General features: G+C 46.1%; 1 protein-coding gene across 10 annotated transcripts in view; it reads right to left on the reverse strand.

Moving 5' to 3' along the window:
- Nucleotides 1-23,431, reverse strand: part of rreb1a (ras responsive element binding protein 1a) — a 262,748-nt gene that overhangs the window by 112,727 nt on the left and 126,590 nt on the right. For 9 of the 10 annotated variants that reach the window (XM_068054447.1, XM_068054446.1, XM_068054448.1 and 6 more), the window contains one exon: nt 2,950-3,084. In XM_068054447.1, coding sequence (XP_067910548.1) covers nt 2,950-3,084 — 135 coding nt within the window. Of the gene's footprint in view, nt 1-62; nt 119-2,949; nt 3,085-23,431 lie in introns of those variants that run through there. The other variant, XM_068054454.1, reaches the window with a different exon arrangement.

Below are 23,431 nucleotides of genomic sequence, written 5' to 3' on the forward strand. Positions count from 1 at the left end.
AAAATCAATACAAAAATATTAAGAGGACAAAGGAAATGATGTTTTCCAAATCAGGAACTGACCTGTGAGCTGTTATTAGATTTGGTCACAAGGATCAAGCACTTTTCAAACTTGAGGCTCCTGATAGGCAAGCTAATGGGAAGATTAAATTTGTCACCCGTATGTACAGACTAGTATGTTTTCCAACACTCATAAAGGGAGAATATTTCCTCAGTACTCCAATTGTAGCCATATCCTAATAGAAAGATCGAGTTTACAAGCAAATCTTCGCCCTAAGTGGAACTTCTTCATTGTTGAAAATTTTTTTATATTTCTCAACATCAAATATATGTGCAATGTCACAAACAGTGTGCTGAATTCTGATGGGATGACGGGGGATAAATGGCCTCCAAACACACTAAAACCAATGATATCTTCAGTTAATAAACACAAAGACTGTTCTAAGGCTTTCTTATAGAATATAAAATCGGAAAATGCTGAAAATACTCAGCAGGTTAGGTAGCATCCATGGAGAGAAACCAAGTCAGTGGTTAGCACCACAGCTCCAGCGACCCGGGTTCAGTTCTGGGTACTGCCTGTGCGAAGTTTGCAAGTTCTCCTTGTGACCGTGTGGGTTTCTGCCGGGTGCTCTGGTTTCCTCCCAGCCAAAGACTTGCAGGTTGATAGGTAAATTGGCCATTGTAAATTGCCCCTAGTGTAGGTAGGTGGTAGGAGAATGGTGGGGATGTGGTAGGGAATATGGGATTAATGTAGGATTAGTATAAATGGGTGGTTGATGGCCGGCACAGACTCGGTGGGCCGAAGGGCCTGTTTCAGTGCTGTATCTCTAAAATAAATCAGTGACCTGAAACGTTAACTGTTTCTCTCTCCTCAGAAGCTGCCAGACCTGCTAAGTGTTTCCAGCATCTTCTGTTTTTATTTCAGATTTTTATTTATTCGTTCATGGGATGTGGGCATCACTGGCAAGGCCAGCATTCGTTGCCCATCCCTAATTGCCCTTGAGAAGGTGGTGGTGAGCTGCCTTCTTGAACCGCTGCAGTCATTGGGGTGCTGGTACACCCACAGTGCTGTTAGGAAGGGAGTTCCAGGATTTTGACCCAGTAACAGAGAAGGAACAGCGATATAGTTCCAAGTCAGGATGGTGTGAGGCTTGGAGGGGAACTTGCAGGTGGTGATGTTCCCATGTGTCTGCTGCCCTTGTCCTTCTCGGCGGTAGAGGTCGTGGGTTTGGAAGGCGCTGTCGAAGGAGGCGTGGCGAGTTGCTGCAGTGCATCTTGTGGATGGTACACACTGCTGCCACTGTGCATCTGTGATGAAGGGAGTGAATGTTGAGAAGGTTTTCAGCATCTGCAGTATTTTGCTTTTGTTGTGGTGTCGAATTCTTTGGTTATTTGTTCCCCCTACTCTCCCGAGGATGCTGACTCAATGGGATAAATTTTACTGGGTCTCCCTACATCGGGGGTCATGGCGGGGTTGGGGGGGGGGGGGGTGAAAACTGCCTCTGGGAGAGGCCCGCCAAGGGTTTTGACGCCGGGAAAGCCCCGCCCCATATTACTAGCAGCGGCGAGGCCTGGTGGCAACCCCCCCCCCCCACTGCTCGACGACAAGAGCAGGATCTAAATATTTAAATTAATGTAAATTAATGAATTAATGACCTACCTGCTCTCGTCGGCCGCCCCGCTGCGATATCCAGGTAGGTTGCCGGGAGTCCCACGCCTTCGGATCTGCGGTAGGAGATCCGAGGCGGCACATCGGTTGGGAGGGGGGAGCAGGTAAGTTTTCAGGGTGGGGGTGGGGAGCGGGGAAAACTATTGCGATTGGTGGAGGGGATGGGGGGAAGCAGTTGAGGTTATTAGACTTTGGAAGGGGGAAGGTCGGGATCGCAAGGTAAGTTTTTTTTGGGGTGGGGGTGAGAGGGCAATTAATAAATTGCTTATTCATGGGGGGTGGGAGAGGGGCTTAAATCTTTTACTCCATATTTTATTTTAATTTTATCACGTAAAGAACTTTAAAAATTCAAATGCAACGGAAGGGCTTGAAGCCCTTTAAAAATGGCGGTGGTGCCTACGCAATGGCGCCTTATGCCATTGCCAGAGCGCCCCCCCCCACCCCATCAGTGGGGGTGGGCAGTCTGCCCCGGCCATGTAAATGCACCGCCGCGTATAATGCGGCCAATGAGTCAATGAGCACTATCTGATTCCAAGTGCCTTGTCCGTTCTTCACAGGTGAACCTGCATAATGAGTATCCGCTAGCTATTTGACTGTGGAGGGCATCACAAGCAGGCTTGAAACTGTCCTTGTACAACGTCAAGACGTTTCTACCTTCCAGTTGGGGGTTGCTGGCTTGTGATTGGAAATGGGAAGCCTAACGTGACTGCCACACTTCTATCACAGTTATGGCTGAGGCCCAGCTCACAGACCGAGGATCAAACCTGTGATCTTCCTGCTCTGTAAGGATCAGTGCCACAATGAATGGTGTAATGTACCACCTAAAAGTCATAGAGTCATTACGGCACAGAAGGAGGCCATTCAGCCCATCAGGTCTATGCTGGGTCTCTGTCGAGCAATCCAGTCAGTCCCACTCCCCCACTCTATCCCCATAGCCCTGCAAGTGTATTTCTCTCAAGTGCCTATCAATTTCCTTTTGAAATCACTGATCATCTCTGCTTCCACCAACCTCAGAGGCAGCGAGTTCCAGGTCATTACCATTCACTGTGTGGAAAAAGTTCTTCCTCACATTCCCCCCTGCATCTCTTGCCCAAAACCTTAAATCTAAGTCTAAAAAGATCAAAAGCAGTAACCCCCACTGAGGCACTGGGGATGCTGCAATGGGTGTGAACCACTATTAATGGCTGGCAAACCCACTACAGAAAAATTAAAAAGTGGTCCAATGCCCAATTTCTTCAGTGATGAAAAGAAAATCCCTCACTGTCTCAAGTTACAAATTACCTCCATTTTCCTTATGAGTTTTAGACTCGATATTATCATCTTCCTCCTGGTTTTCACTCCCATCGACCAATGTTGTCAGTTTAGCATGAGATGTCTGACCCACACCGCCGTTTTCTTCACAGCCATTGTCCCCCACTGTAAAGACAAGATGGAAAATGCAGAATAAGTACTGAGTGGCTAAATCCCAAGGGAAAGGAGACAATAGATGCAATCTAACTGTAGAGATGTAATGATAAAGAGACAGGGCTGTCTACTCACAGAGATTCTTGGAGCAAACTGTATTTACTAAGCTGTTAAATGGCTTTGCCGTCATGTGAAGGACTGATGCTGTCTAAATATCGGGCATGGCAATCCCAATATAGCTACAAGTACTGGTTACAAACATGCTACTGGCCTTCTCAAAGTGCAAACTGATCCACTCTCCTGCACAGATCCCATTTAGGCTCCGCCGCCGTTTAACTGGATGACACAAAATAAGCTATTTATCAAAAAGGGGTTTCTTTTTCCTTCCCTCATGAGCTCTCCATATCACAGACATCCATTTGCTGACTTAAGAAGCTTCCAAGGTGGGTCTTAAAACTGTTCGACGGGATTGTTTAAAACAATTACAATAGTACGATTTCACTTGGTCTGCTCGAGGAAGCTGATCATACTGGCTGTTTACATACGAACATATGAATTGGGCGATTCGGGCCCTTGAGCCTGCCATTCAATATATGTCAGTCATTTGCTACTTATGGGGTCTTGCTGTGTGCAATTTGGTCGCCTATATAAAAACATCCCTGCACTTCAAAAAATCACTCATTGGTTCTAACGCACTTTAGGATACCCTGTGGATGGTGTAAGCCACTACATTAATGCAAGCTCTCTTCCTCCTTCTTGTAGGCAGTAGTTTTGTTGTACCATCACTCGAACTAAAACTGTTGAATCCAAGGATTTTGCTACTTAAGGGATGAATACTCAGTATCTGTGCAGGAGAATAGCTGAACCCCTGTCCTGGTTCACATCATTCAGGTTTGAACTCTGATGAGGACAAAAGGTCCAGAATATTAAACAAAAATCATATCTAAATCTTAACACATGTCTCCTCTGTGTCATTGCCTTTCCTCATCGAATTACTGCAGGTTGTTAGCCCCAATATGAAACCTTTTCCTTGCCTGAGCTGGACACTGAAGTTGAATTATTGTGACTGATTTAAAAGGACACAGCGGCCACGTCCACCCAGAACTTGAGGGATGAGCGATTTTATTTTCGGATTGGGCTCTTGCTGTTTCGCTGCCTCATGTTCCCTTGCAGCAGCTGGAATCACTGAACAGGAGACATGAGGAACAATTTGCCTCTGGCCAGCTCATCCTACATTACTGAACAAAGCATTACTCTTAACCATGAAGGAAATATAGTCTGCTCCCTCTAATGGCTCATCAGACAAAATGGAGCATGTGATATTTACTGAGTTGCAAAACCAAATAAGGCCTGGCCCCTAACTTTGTGCCAACTGCAGGCAAGAGCAAGTGGTGAGGATTTTACAAGCAGCCTGGGATGTGGCAAATGAGTCACAGATCCCAGTCTCAATTACTAAGCAGTTACCCCACTGGAAAATGACAAAAGGCTCGGATTTGATGCTCCGCGCTGTCCCCACTCCTCCCGCCACCACGCTACTTAAATAGCCTGTTAACATCACCATCCCGAGGTTCTGCATGACTTCCAGCATCTGTGGACTCCCAACTCCCAGTGCTCAGAAGGAAGAGAGAGAAAAAAAAACCCAAAATAAAATAGTCATAGGGTTCAGAAACATTCATGTTAGGGGGAAAAGGTACAAACTTGCATTAATATAGCGCCTTGCACCTTCTCGGGACATTGCAAAATGCTTTACAACCAACGATTTGGTTATTGAAGGATTGTCACTGCTGTGGACAGTTAATCTGCTTTTTGGTGATGTTTACTGAGGCACACATGTTGGCCAGGACATCAGCAAAAATACCCCTGCTCCACACTGAGTAGTGTCATAGGATTTTATAACTTCACCTGAACAGGCAGGTGGGGGGCCTGGAAGATGGGACCCTATGACAATGTAGCACTCCCTCAGTATTGCACTCATACCTGGCTCGGAGGGCTTATGACTACAGGCTGTCCATCACTTGAGACAACGTATCATTTAATCGAGGAGGGGGGCTGTCATTTTTACCAGAAGCCATTGGAGGGTTAAACTTGTTGTGGTGGATTGCTTATTCTCAGAGAGGGAAAAAAAAGACAGTCATTTCTCCATACTCTTGGTGTTAGAAGATAAGAGCATGAGGTGGGAACCTGGGGAGACAGAACAGAATCGTCTATAACTTACGTGACTGATATTAAAAAACAGACACACCCTTTGTCTCCTGACTGAGAAAGGCGGCTAACAATCCGCTCCCCGGGCCCTCAGCAATGCCACACTAGAGCTTGCTGTGAAGATGCCCACAGCAGCAGTCGAGGGTGCCTACTCTCCAGTTTCCCTCCCTCAGCACAGACCATGGTTAAATCGAACATTATCAGCGCTCTATTAGTTGCCACACAGATCACACCTCATGGCACCATGGTTACTGAAACCAATTGCAGCCGAATCGGTAGAGAGATAGATGTGCAGGCTATACCCCCACTTGGTGGGGTTGGATTTTAAGAGTCCACAGCTGAACTCAGCGGTGAGCTCAAAATATGGCGACCCACATGCGTGGGCTGCACGCCAAAGAGCCACCGCTACCTCACGCACAACAGCTCATTTAAATAGCCGGGGCAGCCCACCTCCCCCCTCTTCCCAATCTCGTGGAGGGGGCAGACCGGCCGTCCCCAGCAATAGCATCAGCTGCCTGTGCGCAGGCGTTGGAGCCATTTTTAAAGGGCAGCCAGCCCTCCCGTCAATTTGAATTTTTAAAGATACATAAAATAAATTTCTAACGCCCCTTTCCCAGCCCCCAATAACAATGACATTAACTATTTGCCCTTTCACCACCACCCCCCCCCCCCCGAAACACTTACCTGACCTTCCCCCCCCCCACCCCCCGCCAGACTGCACAAAGTTTAAAGTTTACACCTTCCACCATCCCCAAGCCCATTATGTTTATTTGACCCCTGTCTCCCTCCGCCCCCCAGCAGAGAAAATCTTACCTCCTCCCCCCTCCCCACCAGCGTCACGCCGGCTTTCCCTGGATGAGGAATTGAAAGCGCGGGAGTGCCGACTGCTGCGCCAAAGACTGCAGTGGGCCCGGCAGATTGAAGGTAAGTTCATTTAAATGTATGTATGTCATTAATTTACATACTGAAAACCAGGTCTCGTCACCCAGGGGCTGGGGGGGGGGGGGGCCGCCACTGGGAGGATCGGGCCGGGCCCTCCCAGCAGTGGCGCCCATGGTGGATCACTGCCGGCACCAGCTTTTGCCCCCAACTCAACTCCCCTCCCCTCACCACCACCACGGAGTCCGTCGTCGAGGGCTTGGTAAAATCCAGCCCCAGGTTAAAGCTACTTGAGACAAGATTCTATCTTGTGTTCCCGATGCACCTGTACCTATTTGGGCCACTTTTGAGAATCTCATTAGCTGAATGTATGGGCCCGATTGTAACACTGTGCAAGTGGCTGGGTTTTGAATGTGTTCAAATCGGGCCCTATATAAAGTCGTGAACATAAAAGGCTCTTTTATCATCTGAGACAATTTGAAGGAGCGGAGAAAGAAACACACAGTCGGATAATGAACATTAACAGGCTAATCCCTGGGCTCAATATACATCAAATCTTCTTAAATCTCGTCTCTTTGCTTTCAGACTGAATAATACACATATTGAAGACCTCTGCAGCTAGCGGACTGGGCTACTCCAGTGCGTAGGTAATGCTCTTAGTCTGCACAATCAGACAGAGAGATCCCACCGTTACAATGAGGAAAAACCGAGAGTCACTTTACAACTGGTCTTGGAATGAGACAACCAGCTGAGAAGGCACTAGTCACTGTGAGTGATGAGGAATCTCGGGAGGCACCAGGGAGAGTCAGCCTCCTGCTGGACTCAATTATCCCAGTTGTTCCACCTGCAAAATGTTCAATTTCCCCTATAAACGCAGCTAATTTGCAACGGGAGTGCTACCTTGTCTTACTGCACAGTTACGAACAGTGCCTCGAAGTTATGGATATTAAAAACTTATAATAAACATGGAAAGAACATTGTTATTTTGTTGGGGTCGGGAGGGGCAATTGTTCAATAATTTACCGGGAATTTCATCTGCCGCCCATGCAGTAGTTCAGGTTTAAATCACGGTGCATGGGTTAGCAAGCAGGAGGAAGAGAATAGCAAGAAAGCGGCCTGTGTCGCAGAACTGTCTCTCCATCTCAAAGTTGGAAAGAGGCTCATTCCAGCGTGACCCCACCCTAGAAGTGAAACATGAAAAGTGACGAGGCTTCCACTCACTCAATGTTTCCCAACTGCCAGGCCACAAGACTCCTGCTTGTTTGAACAGGTCTGAACTGCTGGTAAACCTCCCTGCTGTGAATTCTGAACACATATAGTCAGAAACTTAGGTTCTTTTGTGTGTGTGTGGTTCTTACAGAAAGGATGCTTTCAAGGCGAATAAAATGCACAACACAAATCCTTTCAAAAAAGGAGGTTTCTGATAAGATAACTGTTAAATAATTGTCTTCAAAAGCTTGAATCTCTTATCTTCAATACAATTACCATGCATGATCTTGTGCCTATTAACAAGTCTTTAGAGAGAAAAATGGAATTGATCTCATCATGGCTAGACGACATTTAAAAAGACAGACGTATAGATTTCTAACCCTGTTTGGAGTCAGTCACGTGTAATACTCCACAGGGCAGTTATCTCACCTTGTTTGAAAGGAATTCTTTAACAAAGTTACATCATATGATGAAAATTAGACTGCAGTCGTCACACATTTATCTTTTCTGCTTTGATAGGTGAGCGATTCGAGGAGATGTAGTGTGAATTGTGCACAGGAAAAGGCAGAACACTGGGAAAAATCAGAGTTCCAGCCTTAGCCTAATGCTGACCTTGCCAAACCCCACAATAGACATTTTTTTTTAAACAGTCCTGCCACAGATGGACACGATTAGGTCTGTGGGAATTCCCGGAGCCCCGACCAGCCCTTGGGTAGATGTTAACAACGCTGCATCTGTTACTCGTCATCAGCAGCAGCGACAAGGCCCAGGGCTGATATTTCACCATCGGCGTACAGGCCTGAAACCAGAACAAGTCTGAACAGTGACAAAGTTCTGCTTGAATCAGATATTTTTTTTTTTAAAACCCGGGAGCTCTAAATTTGGCTCACTCAGGTTATTTTAAACTCTTAACCCAGTTTGTGTTGGCTTTATTAGTTCATACCATAGAAAGAAAGTGTTTGAGATAATTGGACTCCTACACTCAGCGTAGGAAATAATCTTTAAAACTAAAGGGGTTGGTAAAAGCACAGGAATGTTCCCTGATGCTTGGCATCATGCGGCAGGTCCCCAAACTACTAATAGCAGTGGGGAGGGTGTCGGGGGCATGAGGTTCACTGCAAGGTGATAGAAAAAGAGGAAAAAGAAATTGGAGATTTAAAGGAGCATGACTAAATAAATTAAACTGACCAACAATTAAGAATAGATTTCTCCAGGTTGTTTTACAATGACAGCAGCGTTCTACACAATGTATTATTCTGCTTCTAAAATAGAGCCGTGTTTAACCTCACCTATCCCTTTAAGGTCATGTGGTCTAAATAGTATGAATAGCTACATCCTGAGGCCAATTTCAGTCTAAACTGCTGTGATGTGCACCTCAAGGTAAATTGTAACCTACTTCAGCTTTCCCCACCACCCCCACCCCCGCCATTTTTTTTCAATGTACAGTGTCATTTGCTGGTGTTTCATGCAAAATGTGACATGTGAAGGGTGACAGATTTCACTAAATTAAAAATATTGTGCCTCACACACATACACTTCCTGTTAAAGGTTCTCTGGTCATCTCATGCATTTCTGTCACTTCTGGTCTGTCTCATTTAGCTTGTTTAGCGGAACCCTTTTACACTCAGCTCCTAGGATGCGAAGGGGTGATGCAAACAGCCCAGTGTCAAACACTTAGACCTAGCTTTTGGTCCTGGAGGTTGGTAAGAGAGGTTCGTAAATGTTTAAATACTTGAAGGGAGAAACATTTGCAGGGTTACACAGAAACAGCAGGAGAGTGGGATGAATTGGATCGCTCTAACAAACAGGCAGCGCAAGCACATTGGGCTGAATGGCCTTATTTTGTGCTGCTGTATCATTCTTTGCTTCTTCTGTGATTCCAGCCCAATTCCGATCTGCTCCCTGATACTGACCTGCATCACTGGCTGGCTTCCCCCCACACCCCCCCACCCCGCCATCATGCAGACATCAGGTTAGATTTTATTGTCCCTGCCCATCGAGGTACAGAAAATGACGGCCACCCCACACGGGAGCCACACTGCCGTGACAGCGGGCAGCCACTTAACATATTGATGGCGGCCACACCCACCGCCAAATCACGCGGCGGGTACGGCATTGGTGTCACCTGATACCAGAGCAGGTGTTGGCATCATTTTTACAAGGCTGCCAGCCCTGCACATAGTACACCATAACACAGAGCTGACCTCTTTCCCCCCCTCTCCCCACCCCATCTATACTCAGAATGCAGTGGAGACCCCTTCCCGTCCCCTCCTCGAAGGCGCCAGCTCCTCCTGGACGGGAAAGATCTCTGTGCTGCCCTAATTCTGAGCTCTCGAGCATTCTCGATTTTAATTGCTCCACCATTGATAAATAGTCTTATTTACTCCACTCAGTAAGAATTTCATTGTTGTTTCATCATTGTGCAAATTGCACTAGGCTTTGGTCAGCTGTAAGTCACCAATGCAGTTTCAAAGGGCCCAGCATTTTGAGATTGTTTTGCATCTGGAAGGCAGTGTAATATCTGAGGTGTATGTCTGCACATGCTAGGCATGCATTTTTTCAAATATATAATTGTTATGTCTAGCATGCACACAGACATCATACTCCAGGTATCAAACCTGGTTACAAATGAAAAACGTTCTTAAAATGCCGGGGGAGCTTCCAAGGTGCAGCATGAAACTGGCCAGCACATTCCAGCCTGCAAAATTGCCTGACAATTAACAGTTAAACTCTAATCTAGCTGAGCTTATATTTATGTAACAATTAAACCCACTGGCCTCAATGCAGGGGTATCCAAGCTTTTTTGTCTTTATATGTGGTCTGCAAGGCTCACTGGAACTCACTCAACCTGCCCAGAAAGTTTAAATCTGTGATCCCATTAATTGGCAGGTATCTAAACCTGCAGATAAGGTGCTCCTGATTCAGGGTACTAAACCAGGTACGACTGACTTGCATTTATATAGTACCTTTCACGACCCCAGGTCGTCCCAAAGTGCTTTACGGCCAAATGAAGTACTTTTGAAGTGTGGTCACCATCGTATAAATCGCGGCAGCCAATTTCCGCACAGAAAGCTCTCACACACAGCAATGTGGCAATGAGCTGACCAGACAATCCATTTCAGTGATGTGGGCAGTGGGGCAACAGTACCAAGAGTGGCTCTTACCAACATCCTGGGCCCCAACAATTGGCGCAGGACAAACAAGCAATAAATACAAGATCAAACAGGAGTGAGTTTCTTGGTCCGGATTGCCAGGCCCTGGGTGTACTGCACATTGTTTAGACACGCTCGCCTTAACGAAACACAACTTCACTTTAGCAGAGTAACTCACAGTGCATTATATACTATAGCAAGCCTACTCTTATAAAACAACAGCCAGGAGCAGCGCGACAGGAGATCTGGTATATATTATGTACCAACACATGGACTCACACGCACTTATATACAGAAATGTAAACGCATTTGCAGAGTTCCCTAGTCATGGCCAAATTTCCCCCCATTTCCTTGGATCCTGAATCAATCTATTTTTCCTCACGGAAACTGCGTACGAGGCAAAAATTGTACCGATCACACACGGAAACAACCTCCTGAGGATGCTGCATGTGTTCACAAAGGGAAACCTGGAAACGTGAGCTCACAGTACCTGTACAACAGCAGACGTTTGAAAGCAGGAGTAACCACTGCTTCTTGTGGGGTAGAATGCAAACACAAAGAAACTGCACGAGTGAGATCGATGGGAGTCAATTCAAACCTTGAATCAGTAGGGGGTGGGTTAGTTCCCTCTCTACCTAGCTAACAGCCCTGAATACCCCAAGCAGCCATTCATCATAGCCGAAACCAAAGCTGTAGGATAAAAGCTTAGGCTCAAATGATTAGAAGACAAATAAAGTCAGGAAAAATTTTATCACGCAAAGAATAATCAACACTTATTATAGGCTTCCGAGTAGGATACTACAGGTGAAAAGCTCAGAGCCTTTCAAGATCTTGCTGGATGCAATGGTGGAAGGGCAGTGGGTTCATCAACACCAAGTCGCCTTCACCCATCACCCCTGTGCTCGCTGACCTACACTGGTTCCCGATGAACCAACACTTCGATTTTAAAATTCTTATCCCTGTTTTCAAATCCCTCCATGGCCTCGCCCTCCCTATCTCCGGAATCTCCTCCAATCCTACAAGCTGTGCTCCTTCTGGCCTCTTGTGCATTCCCGATTTTAATCGCTCCATCATTGATTGGCAGCGATGCCTGCAGCCACCAAGGCCCTAAGCTCTGGAATTCCCTCCCTAAACCTCCTCGCCTCTCTATGTCTCTTTCCTCCTTTAAGACGCTCTTCCTTGACCAAGCTTTTGGTGATTGCCCTAATATCTCCTTTTTTGGCTGGGCACCAAATGTTTTATATAATATGAGTTCCGAAGAAAGGTCACTGACCCGAAACGCTAACTCTGCTTCTCTTTCCACAGATGCTGCCAGACCTGCTGAGTGGTTCCAGCATTTCTTGTTTTTATTTCAGATTTCCAGCATCCGCAGTATTTTGCTTTAATAACCAAGTGTTTTATAACCGGCTGGATACTCAGTCGCCCAGGGGGCGAGATCGGGTGCGGGGCATGATCAGAAAATGACGAGTCAGTATTCCGATGCCTCCGTGACATTCCGGAATTTTTAAAGGGAGGGCCGGGTGAGGGGAAGGGGGAGCTGGTAACCCGCACACCTCAAAGTCACTTGCTTGTCGATGAGCTTGTTAACAGGCTGGAGAGTTAGTGCACAGCAGGGAGCTATTATTGACTTAGACTGCTGCTGAAAACTCTTGTATAAAAAAGGACTATCAAACTGAGGTGCTCATGCAGTAGCACAAGGTCACTATTGCTTCAGCAGAGTGGCTTGAGTACATGAGTGAGTGAGTGCTTGGGCACTTGTGTGGACTGCTCTCCTGCCTGCTCCATTTCTCCCGGCAACAGCAAGCCATTGGTTGCCATTTGCCTTTTAAAAGCGCCCTCCAGAACTAGTTCCTGCCTCCTCCCATTGGCCGTCATTGGGCGCCAAACTTGCCTCCGCGCAAATTAGGGCCTTTCCCTTTATAAATTGCATCCACGGCGGGGGTTGGGACCCACAAATGATCCAGCCGTCGGGTTCCCAACCCCGGACTGAAAATCCAGCCCAACGTTCCTGTGAAGTGACTTTGCCATTTTTTCTTTACTAAGTTAAAGGCGCTATATAAATACAAGTTGTTTTAGTTTCTGGTAGGTGAGCAAAGATGGGCTGAATGGCCTTCCAGCTCCGTATTCGGCTTGCGTCGTCTGAACCCGGATAGTGGCAGTCAGGAGGCTACCCCATAAAGGAGCTGGAGGTCACAATCAAGCCCAGTCTCGAAATCACTGGGAGTCACTCACTCGTAAGTGGAACACCTTAGCTCATCTCCTGTCCCCTCAGCCCCAAGATACTACAGGCAATTTAATGATTTTAATCCCTGCACTGGTTTGAGGTCAACAAATCTCACTGCAAAGCACAATACTGAGGCCAAGATGCTTTGGTCTGGAGTGCTCAGTGCTGCAGCATTGGACATTTAACAATGTATAATTTACGCCTGGTATTTGTGGGAGCCCCATTAATCTATTCAAATCTAAAAAGAACCACTTGTAGCAGACACACACCTGGAGCAAGTTATGTTTAGAACCCAGGCTGTTAACACAGTGAGTGTGACACCAAAGACAGATGGCATAACTGATAATAGACTGCTTCTCCAATCGTAAAGCAACAACTTTGAGTCAAGAAATGATTACCAGTTTCAAGCAGTTTATGTTTCTCTGTGGGGTCAGATATCACAGCCTTATCTTCCTTAAAATACTGTCAAAGATTGATCTTAAAATTATGACACAAGAAGTTAGGTATTCTGCAAAGTTGGGATTCGCTATAATTTAATGAAAGTGATCAGACAGTTGCTTAAATCCGCAATGGTGAAGCTCATGCAACTTGCGAATGCTAGTTGGATCCAGAGATTAAACAGTTGAGACTCACTCAGCAATATTATAACACACAACAGAGTATGAAAGGGGTAGATGTAGAGGGGTAGGAGGAGGCACATGCAGAGAATAAATGCTGGCATGGATCAGATGGGCCAAATGGCCTGTTTCTGCGCTGTAGGCTCCATGTTTAGTGTTAATAAAGTGAAGACTATACTAACATACTAAAAATGAGAGCTGAAACGGTGCTTGGTAAAAGAGGTAAGAGGTTACTATAATCCCAACAATTCAGGGTAACAGTATCACATGACAGCCAGGAGTGTACATTAAGAGAATACAGAAAAGGCTGACATTACACAGGAGTTTGGTCAGCATCTGACAGAGAAAGATTGATGATATTGTGGGAAGGATCCTTCATTAGGGCTGTTCTGATTAGCCATCATCTTTTTTTTTTAATTCGTTCATGGGATTTTGGGCATCGCTGGTTGGCGATTGTGAGGGGAGGGTGGGCCCTGCCATGTGAGCCTGCCCTATTCTCTCACAAACTGGCTGTTTGTGCCAGTCCTGTATTTTCTGTCTTTTATTTCAGCGTGCATGGGTTTGTATTTTTCCACCTATAACTGAATGACTCCACCATGATGAAAAACGCTGCCGACACACACATCCATTACTGCTAACACTTCCTTTTATTAGGCAGGTTACGACATGTGTCAGCTGTGGCTCAATTGGTAGCACTCTTGACTCTGAGTCAGATACTTTGTGGGTTGAAGTCCCACCCCACAGACTTCAGCACAAGTCTAGGCTGACACTCCAGTGTAGCACTGAGGGAGTGCTACATTGGCAGAGCTGTTGTTTACCAGGTGTGATGTTAAAATGAGGCCCTGTCTGCCCTCTCAGATGGACGTAAAAGATCTTACGGCACTATTCCGAAAAGGAACAGGGGCATTCTCCCTGGTGTCCTGGCCAATATTTATCCATCAACCAACATCACCAAAAATGGACCTGGCTGCATGCGTTTTCTACATTACAACAGTGACTACACTTCAAAACCACTTCATTGTAAAGCACTTGAGGACGACCAGAGGTTGTGAAAGATGCTATATAAATGCAAGTCTTCCTTCTACACAGCAGCTACACCTCTCCACCTCTCTACCTTTATTTCTTCCTTTAAGACACTCCTTAAAACCTACCTCTTTAACCAAGCTTTTGACCATCTGCCCCAGTACCTCTGTATGTGGCTCGGTCTCTAACTTTGTTTTATAATGCTCCTGTAAAGCCTCTTGGGATGCTTGATAAGTTGTTGTTGGAAGAGGCAGAAGTTGGGAGCCCCAAAAGTTGCCCATTGGGCCCAAGTTATTTCTATGGCTGGCAGGTGATGTTAGGTGTGGGGGGGGAAGGGCGGGATTGGCAGGGAGGAAAGGTCCCAGGTGGTCAGTGCTTTGAGAATGGTACTTGAGGGTTGGAGGAGGGCAGGCCTGCGCACCAGTTACTTTCTGTGGGGCCGGTGGCTGCGGCCGTCCTGCTGGCGTCCTGAACAGAATGGCATGGGGGTGATAGCGAAATAATCGGACCCCCAATCTGCATAAATGTACGAGGCTCACGCCAGACACAGGCGCCCAAAAAAAAACAGGCATTTTCAACTTAGTGTCGGGGATGGAGGGGGAAATTTACCCAAAATATGGGGGTGGGCGGCTGACAGTTTCAGCTTTCACCGAGGTATCAGCCTTAACTATGTGCTCAAGTCCAGGTGTGGGGCTTAATCTCACAAAGTTTGGCTCAGAGGTGAGAATATGCTGGCACTGAGCCCAGCCAGACACCCAGGCACCTGTGTAGGTGGCTGATATAATTTCTGAGGAAGCCCTACAAGGACAATGTGGTTGTTAGGCTTCTCTCTCCTGTTTTAGTTTATATTACTGCCAAAATTATTACCATACTCGAATATTTTCCAATATGAATAGTATTAGAGTACAACAATAAGTTTTAAAAAACGAACAGGAAAACAACACTCCTTTTTGTCTGAAGTAACATTTAATGTAAACTGGGCGATTACTAACTTGCTAATACTGTAATGTGCGGTGGGATGTACAACACTAAGTTTGCCGTCGTTCTTTTTTCACCCACAAGAGCTTCCCTGGTCTCCTGGAGAGCACGTGTGCCACCTGCGTGAGGCCTCCAACAGTGCTGGTTGGCACAGCACAGTGAGCGGAGAGTAATTCTCCCTGTCGGTTGGCGCCTGCCCTCCCCTTTGCCACAACGCAACTGGGAACAGGCACCGCTATGCTGCCCCTTTCTGTTATAAACTGGTGTTGATTCTGCTGCCTGTTATACTGCTCTCTGACCACATGTATACAGCACAGGTACGATGGCTCAAATGGCCAGCCTTTGTGCTGTGTCATTCCATGCCTTTGGTAAAAAGCCCTAATATCCTCTGATGTTGCTCAGGGTCAAACTTTTTTGATGGCATTCCTGTGAATTGTCTTGGGACATTTCACTATGGTAAAGGCACTATAAAAGTGTGGGTTATTGCTGTTGCTTGATGTGCTCTCCTGTCTTGCTTAGTCCCTCGCTTTTCTCCCTTCAATTCTACACCTTATTTCACAAAACTTAAAACTATGGGAAATACTCAGCTTTCCTTTTTTTTTAAGAAAACAAGGAATCAACCTGCACGTACTAGTGCATTCCCTTTCTCTGGAATGAGAGCTGTGGGCACGGACAAGTTACGTTTTGTTCAACTTCATTTGGTTAGAAGAGCAGTGTGAGAGGATGAGCAGCTGGTGACTGTGCAGCATCTGTCTTCCCCCATTTTCCAAGGGGGTTCGTCCTGTTAGCAGAGCATGCTCCCGATGAGAAATGGGCAGATGGAGATTAGATATAGTCAGCAGTTAAAATCCAGCACTTGATAATGCTTTGCGAGGGCCAGCAGTTCTCCAGACTTGCACCAACATTATCTGCTCTTGTTGTTGAATTTTTTCTGTTGCAGATTGATACTCAGAGTATCTCAGAACCCCTGATACTCTGAGAATATGTCAGAACCCCTGATACTCTGAGAATATGTCAGAACCTCTGATACTCTGAGAATATGTCAGAACCCCTGATACTCTGAGAATATGTCAGAACCCCTGATACTCTGAGAATATGTCTGAACCCCTGATACTCAGAGTATCTCAGAACCCCTGATACTCTGAGAATATGTCAGAACCCCTGATACTCTGAGAATATGTCTGAACCCCTGATACTCAGAGTATCTCAGAACCCCTGATACTCTGAGAATATGTCAGAACCCCTGATACTCTGAGAATATGTCAGAACCTCTGATACTCTGAGAATATGTCAGAACCTCTGATACTCTGAGAATATGTCAGAACCCCTGATACTCTGAGAATATGTCTGAACCTCTGATACTCAGAGAATATGTCAGAACCCCTGATACTCTGAGAATATGTCTGAACTCCTGATACTCTGAGAATCTCAGAACCCGATACTCAGAGTATCTCAGAACTCCTGATACTCAGAGAATATGTCTGAACCTCTGATACTCAGAGTATCTCAGAACTCCTGATACTCAGAGAATATGTCTGAACCTCTGATACTCAGAGTATCTCAGAACCTCTAATACTCTGAGAATATATCTGAACCCCTGGTACTCTGAGAATATGTCTGAACCTCTGATACTCTGAGAATATGTCTGAACCTCTGATACTCAGAGTATCTCAGAACCCACGCAACAAAACTCAAGTCACTTTGAGCATAAAACATTCAAACCTCTGTTAGCAACCAGCATGCTTTCCATCGCACCAGAAAGCTCCTTTACAAAAAACTGCACTGATGAATATGAAGAAGTCATTAAAAGTACAAAGGGCACTTCTTTATAAATTGTATTCTGGGGGCAGAGAGGGGGCGGGGCGGGTGGGGGGGGGGGGGGGGGGGAAGGGAGTAAATGTTAGAAGCATGTCTTAATTTTCATTGTGGTGTGAAAAAAACTACCACAGAGAGTGGCCTGATTCTGTCTGTGGCCTTTCCCCCGCTGCCAGCTCCCTCCACAAGGAGCTATTTTTACTGCAACGTTTTCTTTGGACAGCTTGGAGATTTTAAATTGAGAGCTTCCTTGTATCGTTGCTGTCATTTGGCGATCAGGTCCCGCTGAGCATGTAAGATGATCAGATTGGACCGACATTGAATGGTGTGTCACAGTGCGGACACCTCTTGTGCGTCAGCGTGAGGACACCTACAAATCCGTGTCCCACCCTCCCCACACACTCCACCCCCCACCACCCCCCCACCCCAACAAGAGAGAAAATTCCAGGTGGGATTGCTGCAGAACTTCTTCACACTGGTTGGAATGCTAAGCTGTGTCTGAAAGGAGGAAAGCGAGAGGTGTAGGGAGGGTACTCCAGAGTTTAGGGCTTTGGCAGTTGAAGGCGCGGCCACCAATGGTGGAGCGATTAAAATGAGGGGCCAGAATTAGAGGACGCAGAGATCTCGGGGGGTTGTGGGGGCTGGAGGAGATTACAGAGATAGGGAGGGGCGAGGCCCTGGAGGGATTTGAAAACAAGGATGAGAATTTTAAACTCAAGTTGTTGCTTGACCAGGAGCCAATGTAGGTCAGCGGGCACAGGGGTGAAAGGGGAATGGGGATTTGATGCCAGTAAGCCATTTCAGTTGGGAGATTAGCTAGCAGCAATGGTGAGCAAGCCTGGCTGTTAAACTGGCTCCCTGTTGCTCACCAGGCCATTTTCCTGTCTTGGAAGATAAAATTCCCACCATTGGGAGTTAAAATTCCCACCATTATGTCCAATCTTCCAAATGTCACAGATTCGAACATGGCTGCTGCTCGCACATTAAGCATGGAGACGCAGAATGGAGGAGACTCAAGAAGCCACTCTCAGTGAGAAACTAAGCAGTTCCAAGCACTACTACTCAACATTCCCTAAAGTTAAATCACTCCCATACCTGTAGGCTAGCTTCACAATTCCAGCGTGGAATACTCTTCAATTTGGAATATCTTCAATTTGATGTTATAATTTTTTTGCCCCATTGAAAATACGGCACCGATAGTTTTGAAAATCCATTTCAGAAAGACAATGGGGTTAAATTTCCTCAGGACCTTTCCCACTCCACTGGCCTAGTTTTGGCAGAAGCCCCATTTACGCCAGCAAAGGAGGAGCCCCGAGGAAATCCAGCTGCACCCCCCCCACCCCCTACCCCTCACATAGCATTGTAATAAAGATGAACCTTTACAATAGAACCTTTAATGACAGGAATTTCATCAGGAGGTCATTACAGGACTGTTGTATGGTGGCCTGTTTGAAATATTCCCAACAATTTTTTTTAGTCGTTCGGTAGTACAGCACTTGAGTATTGCTGAAAACAGAGACATTTTGTCGAAGCTTTTCATCTTGCACTCATCAGGACAATTCGCAAGAATACCAATGTAAGGGAAAGCAACAAATTTATACTGTGAGAAAAGAGAGTGCTGATTGGTTGGCAAGTGGACTCTGATTGGTAGAGGCGTTGCCATGAAGAATGCACCAGTTTATGGCGACTGACAGTTAACTGCCAAGCATGGTTTGAAATTTAAAACAGGCAGCTTGACTCTGATTGGTTAAACCATTGCCCTGAGGAATGAACCAGCGAATGGCTGTCACTTATTTTGTTTAGCTGAAACAGGAACAATGTGTGTACATGTTCTTTCTGTCTGCAAAGAATAGGGCCCTCAGTGTACTAAGAATTACACTGACAACCAATTTAAGATTGTCAGTCGGGCTCGCAGTGTGGTGCATTTGCGCGTACGGGAAGCTACATATATTACTACACAGGATAATGCTCAATTTTTTTATTCATTCGTGGAATGTGGGCGTCGCTGGCTAGGCCAGTATTTATTACCCATCCCTAATTGCCCTTGAGAAGGTGGTAATGAGCTGCCTTCTTGAACAGCTGCAGTCCTTGGGGCGTAGGTACACCCACAATGCTGTTGGGAAGCTCCAGAATCTTGACCCTGCGACAGTGAGGGAACGGTTTCACTTAAAAGATGCCATTGGTCGTCTGCCTTCCAAGACGATAAGACCGTGGGCCAACTTGAACAGTTCGCAAAGTATTCAAATATATGCAATATGAGAAAAGTGAAATATAGAGGAAATCTCTGCATCTTAACAATAAAATAAATAGAAAGTCTTGCATTTCTATAGTGCCTTTCACAACGTCAGGACTTTCAAAGCGCATTGCAGCCAATAAAGTACTTTTTCTAAAACTGTTGTAATGTAGGAAACATGGCAGCCAATTTACACATAGCAAGCTCCCACAAACAGCAACGTGATAATGAGCTTTTGATACTTTTGTGATGTTGGTTGAGGGATAAATATTGACCAAGACACCAGGGATAATTTCCCTGGTTTTCTTCGAATAATGTTATTGGATCTTTCACATCCACTCGAGGCCTTGGTTTGTTATCTCCACTGATAGACGGCACCTCTGACAGTGCAGCACCCCCTCAGCACTGCACTGGAGAGTGTTAGCCTGGATTTTGTGTTCAAGTTCTCAGAGTGGGTTTCCGTCCCATGACCTTCCGATTCAGAGGCGAGTGTGAGTTACAGCTGACAGTGGAAAGGTTTATCGTGTAATGTCGGTCCTGGAATAGTATTGGGTGCCTGGTTGTGGGGATGGGGGGAGTCCAGAAATTCCCACCCTCCTTAGTTGTCTGTGTTAATATAATCCTTGCAGCTCCTGCGTATTTACTTGAGTGAAGTTACGCATGTAGCCTCAAGACCAGCAACAAATATATATGTGTGTACAAACAGGCACATGCAGGCATACACATGTAGAACACAGTACGCACACAGAATCCTCCACTGACTAAGCTGCAGCAAGCACTTTCTGGATTTACTGCTGTCAATTTAGAGGTCACTTAACTGAGCTAGATCTCTGCTAAGAGCCTTGGAGATCTGCCCAGACGAGGCATCCCCTCGGCATCCTTTCAAAATCCATTCTCAACAAATGCTGTAAGATATCAAACAAGAAATGACTGCATCCACACTAAATGGTGCATCGTTCTCCTGTCACTCAGGGCCCACCTGCCCTTACAGGGAGCAAAGAAAGCAGGGTCATGCCATTTATGAGTACAATCCATTGCAAATGACAGCTCTTTGATAATTAAGGGAGGCGCTGTCTTAACTCCTTCCTTCAGAGTATCTTTCTTTCATGAGTAGTCTTCTATGGGGGGGGGGGGGGGGGAAGGAAAATATTCAGAAGCCTGATGACATGCAGATGGTGAAATTCTGATCTATTCCATGCATCAGGGATGGGGGAGATGATGTCAGAGCAAGATTGTGTTAGATACTGCTGCAGTCCATCTTACAAACTCCCTTTATAAATCAAAAAGAGCAAAGATTCAAACTGAGGAGCGGAAAAGGGGAGAATGCTCGAGATATTGCTGAAATTTGTTTTTAACCGTGCAGAGTTTCTTGACTGCTTGCCAACTGAACAGAGCCTACTGTTCATCAATGTCACAGTGCACAGGTTACAGCCTGCACAGTGCTCGCTGAAAATACATGGGGGGGAAAGGAGAGTAGTATCAACTCTGCCCTCCCAGCGGAAAGCAGCTGGGTGGGCAGTTAAAATCCCCCAAGGGCACTTATCCGCTCTGGAGCCTGCGCGCCATCATTTTGAGCTGTACGACTGAGTAGAGAGCAAGGACACCATCTCCAGCCCCCACAACCCATCCCGACAACCCTCCCCTGCCCAAACCCAATTGAGGTTCTTCTGGCCCGACGGGAAACATCAGTGAGCTTCCCGCCTGGCCAACCCAGTGAGGAGCAGGAACAGACCCAGCAATGAACGGCACCAGGGCCAGAAGATGCTGCCAAAGTTAAGTTCAATTTTTTATTACCTCCTAGTGCGGTCAGGGAGAAGCAGGAGTGTTTCCTCCAGGCACAAGGAGGAGATCCCACCCCCCCGCCCACAAAACAAATCGCGAGCTGTATGCAGCCGCCCCCTCCCCCAATGCCTGGGATGACCCGGCAGCTGATCCTCTGGGCCTCGTGAACCTCAACCCTTTTCACTCTTCCCCACCCCGAGTAGGTGGGAAAATCGTCCAGCTTCATTTAACTGAGGCCCAAGAGTTATGATACCCCAGACCTCACTTTATCCGAATAGGGGAAGTTCTGAACTTCCATCAAAATTCCCCTCACCGAAAAACTGCCCCAACTTCCCCAGCCATGTCCATTAAAATCAGGGCCTTGCTGATTCTAAGATAAAGGCAAGTCTATGGTTACAGTAAAATTAAAAAAACACATTGTCTGGTTTTGGACCATAACCCGGTAGGCCCCATAATGACCCATCGCTCTTGCTGCCTCAGCAGGCTTCACTGATGGGTTTTCTAATTGTCCTCAGGATCCCTGGGCTAAGGAGGGTGATAAAATACAAATGAGGTCAAATTCCTGCTCCTTATCCCAATCAATGATCTGTGCAGGGAAGTGTATGTCAAGCCACGGCCCTCTCAAGGTAATAAAAGCAAAATACTGCAGATGCTGGAAATCTGAAATAAAAACAAGAAATGCTGGAAATACTCAGCAGGTCTGGCAGCATCTGTGGCGAGAGAAGCAGAGTTAACGTTTCAGGTCAATGACCCTTCATCAGAACTATCCTCTCAAGATAATGCTCAACAGTAATGTCAAGATGTAAATATCCCACTGATGCTGCTAGTCGAAGCTGATACAGAAGACTGGTCCCATCAAGGAAGTACCAAAAGGCATCTGGCATTCATGGAACTTTCTTTGGCCTCCTTGTCTCGGGAGACAATGGGTAAGCGCCTGGAGGTGGTCAGTGGTTTGTGGAGCAGCGTTTGTGGAACTGTACTCCTGAATAATTCACAAAACATTCAAGCTACACAATGAACTGCCCAACAGCGTACTACTCCACATTCAATCGCGGTCCCGAGCCAGATTGTCCAATCTAGATTGGCCAAATGGTGATACCCCTACTTGGTGCACTATGGGAGTAACTTCACCACAAGGGCAGCGGCAGTTCAAGAAGGTGACCTGGCCCACCAGCATTTTCTCAAGGGAAACTACAGACAGGCAATAAATAGCCACGTCCTGAGTATTAAAAAAATTAACTAATTTAAACAAGCAATTGTTATTTATAAGCAGCTTCAGGAGGGAAAAGATTGAGTCAATATCAAAAGAAAACCTTAGAATTCAGTCTCGATGTAGTCATATCAAATTAACAACTTATCCTTTCCTCTTAAGTGCTGACCAACCAACTGCATGCTACAAATTGTGGTTATTTTTAAAACCTGAGAAACACGAAGCTAGAAATTACTGTTGGTGATAATAGTGGCCGTAGATTAACATATTTTATGGTATTTCTCGGGCCACAATTCTAACAAAGGAATTAACCAAGTTATAATAAGCTCTTTTGATCTTATACTAGAAATTGGAGGCCAATCATCTCAGCCCCAGGACATCGCTGCAGGAGTTCCTCAGGGTAGTGTCTTAGACCCAACCATTTTCAACTGCTTCATCCATGAGGCAAATGGTATGTTGGCCTTCATAGCGAGAGCATTCGAGTACAGGAGCAAGGATGTCTTGCTGCAATTATATAGGTGGGACCACATCTGGAATATTGTGTGCAGTTTTGGTCTCCTTATCTGAGGAAGGATGTTCTTGCTATGGAGGGAGTGCAGCAAATGTTCACCAGGCTGATTCCTGGGATGGCAGGACTGACGTATGAAGAGAGATTGGGTCAATTAGGCTTGTATTCGCTAGAGTTTAGAAGAATGAGAGGGGAGCTCATAGAAACCTATAAAATTCTAACAGGACTGGACAGACTAGATGCAGGAAGGATGTTCCCGATGGCGGGGGAGTCCAGGACGAGGGGGTCACAGTCTAAGGATAAGGGGTAAGTCATTTAGGACTGAGATGAGAAGGGATTTCTTCATGCAGAGAGTGGTGAACCTGTGGAATTCTCTACCACAGAAAGCAGTTGAGGCCAAATCATTAAATATATTCAAGAAAGAGTTAGATATAGTTCTTAGGGCTAAAGGGATCAAAGATACAGGGAGAAAGCGGGAACAGGGTACTGAGTTTGGATGATCAACCATGATCGTATTGAATGGCGGT

The sequence above is a fragment of the Heterodontus francisci genome, chromosome 2 (assembly GCF_036365525.1).
Source record: "Heterodontus francisci isolate sHetFra1 chromosome 2, sHetFra1.hap1, whole genome shotgun sequence".
NCBI classification, from domain to species: Eukaryota; Metazoa; Chordata; class Chondrichthyes; order Heterodontiformes; family Heterodontidae; genus Heterodontus; species Heterodontus francisci.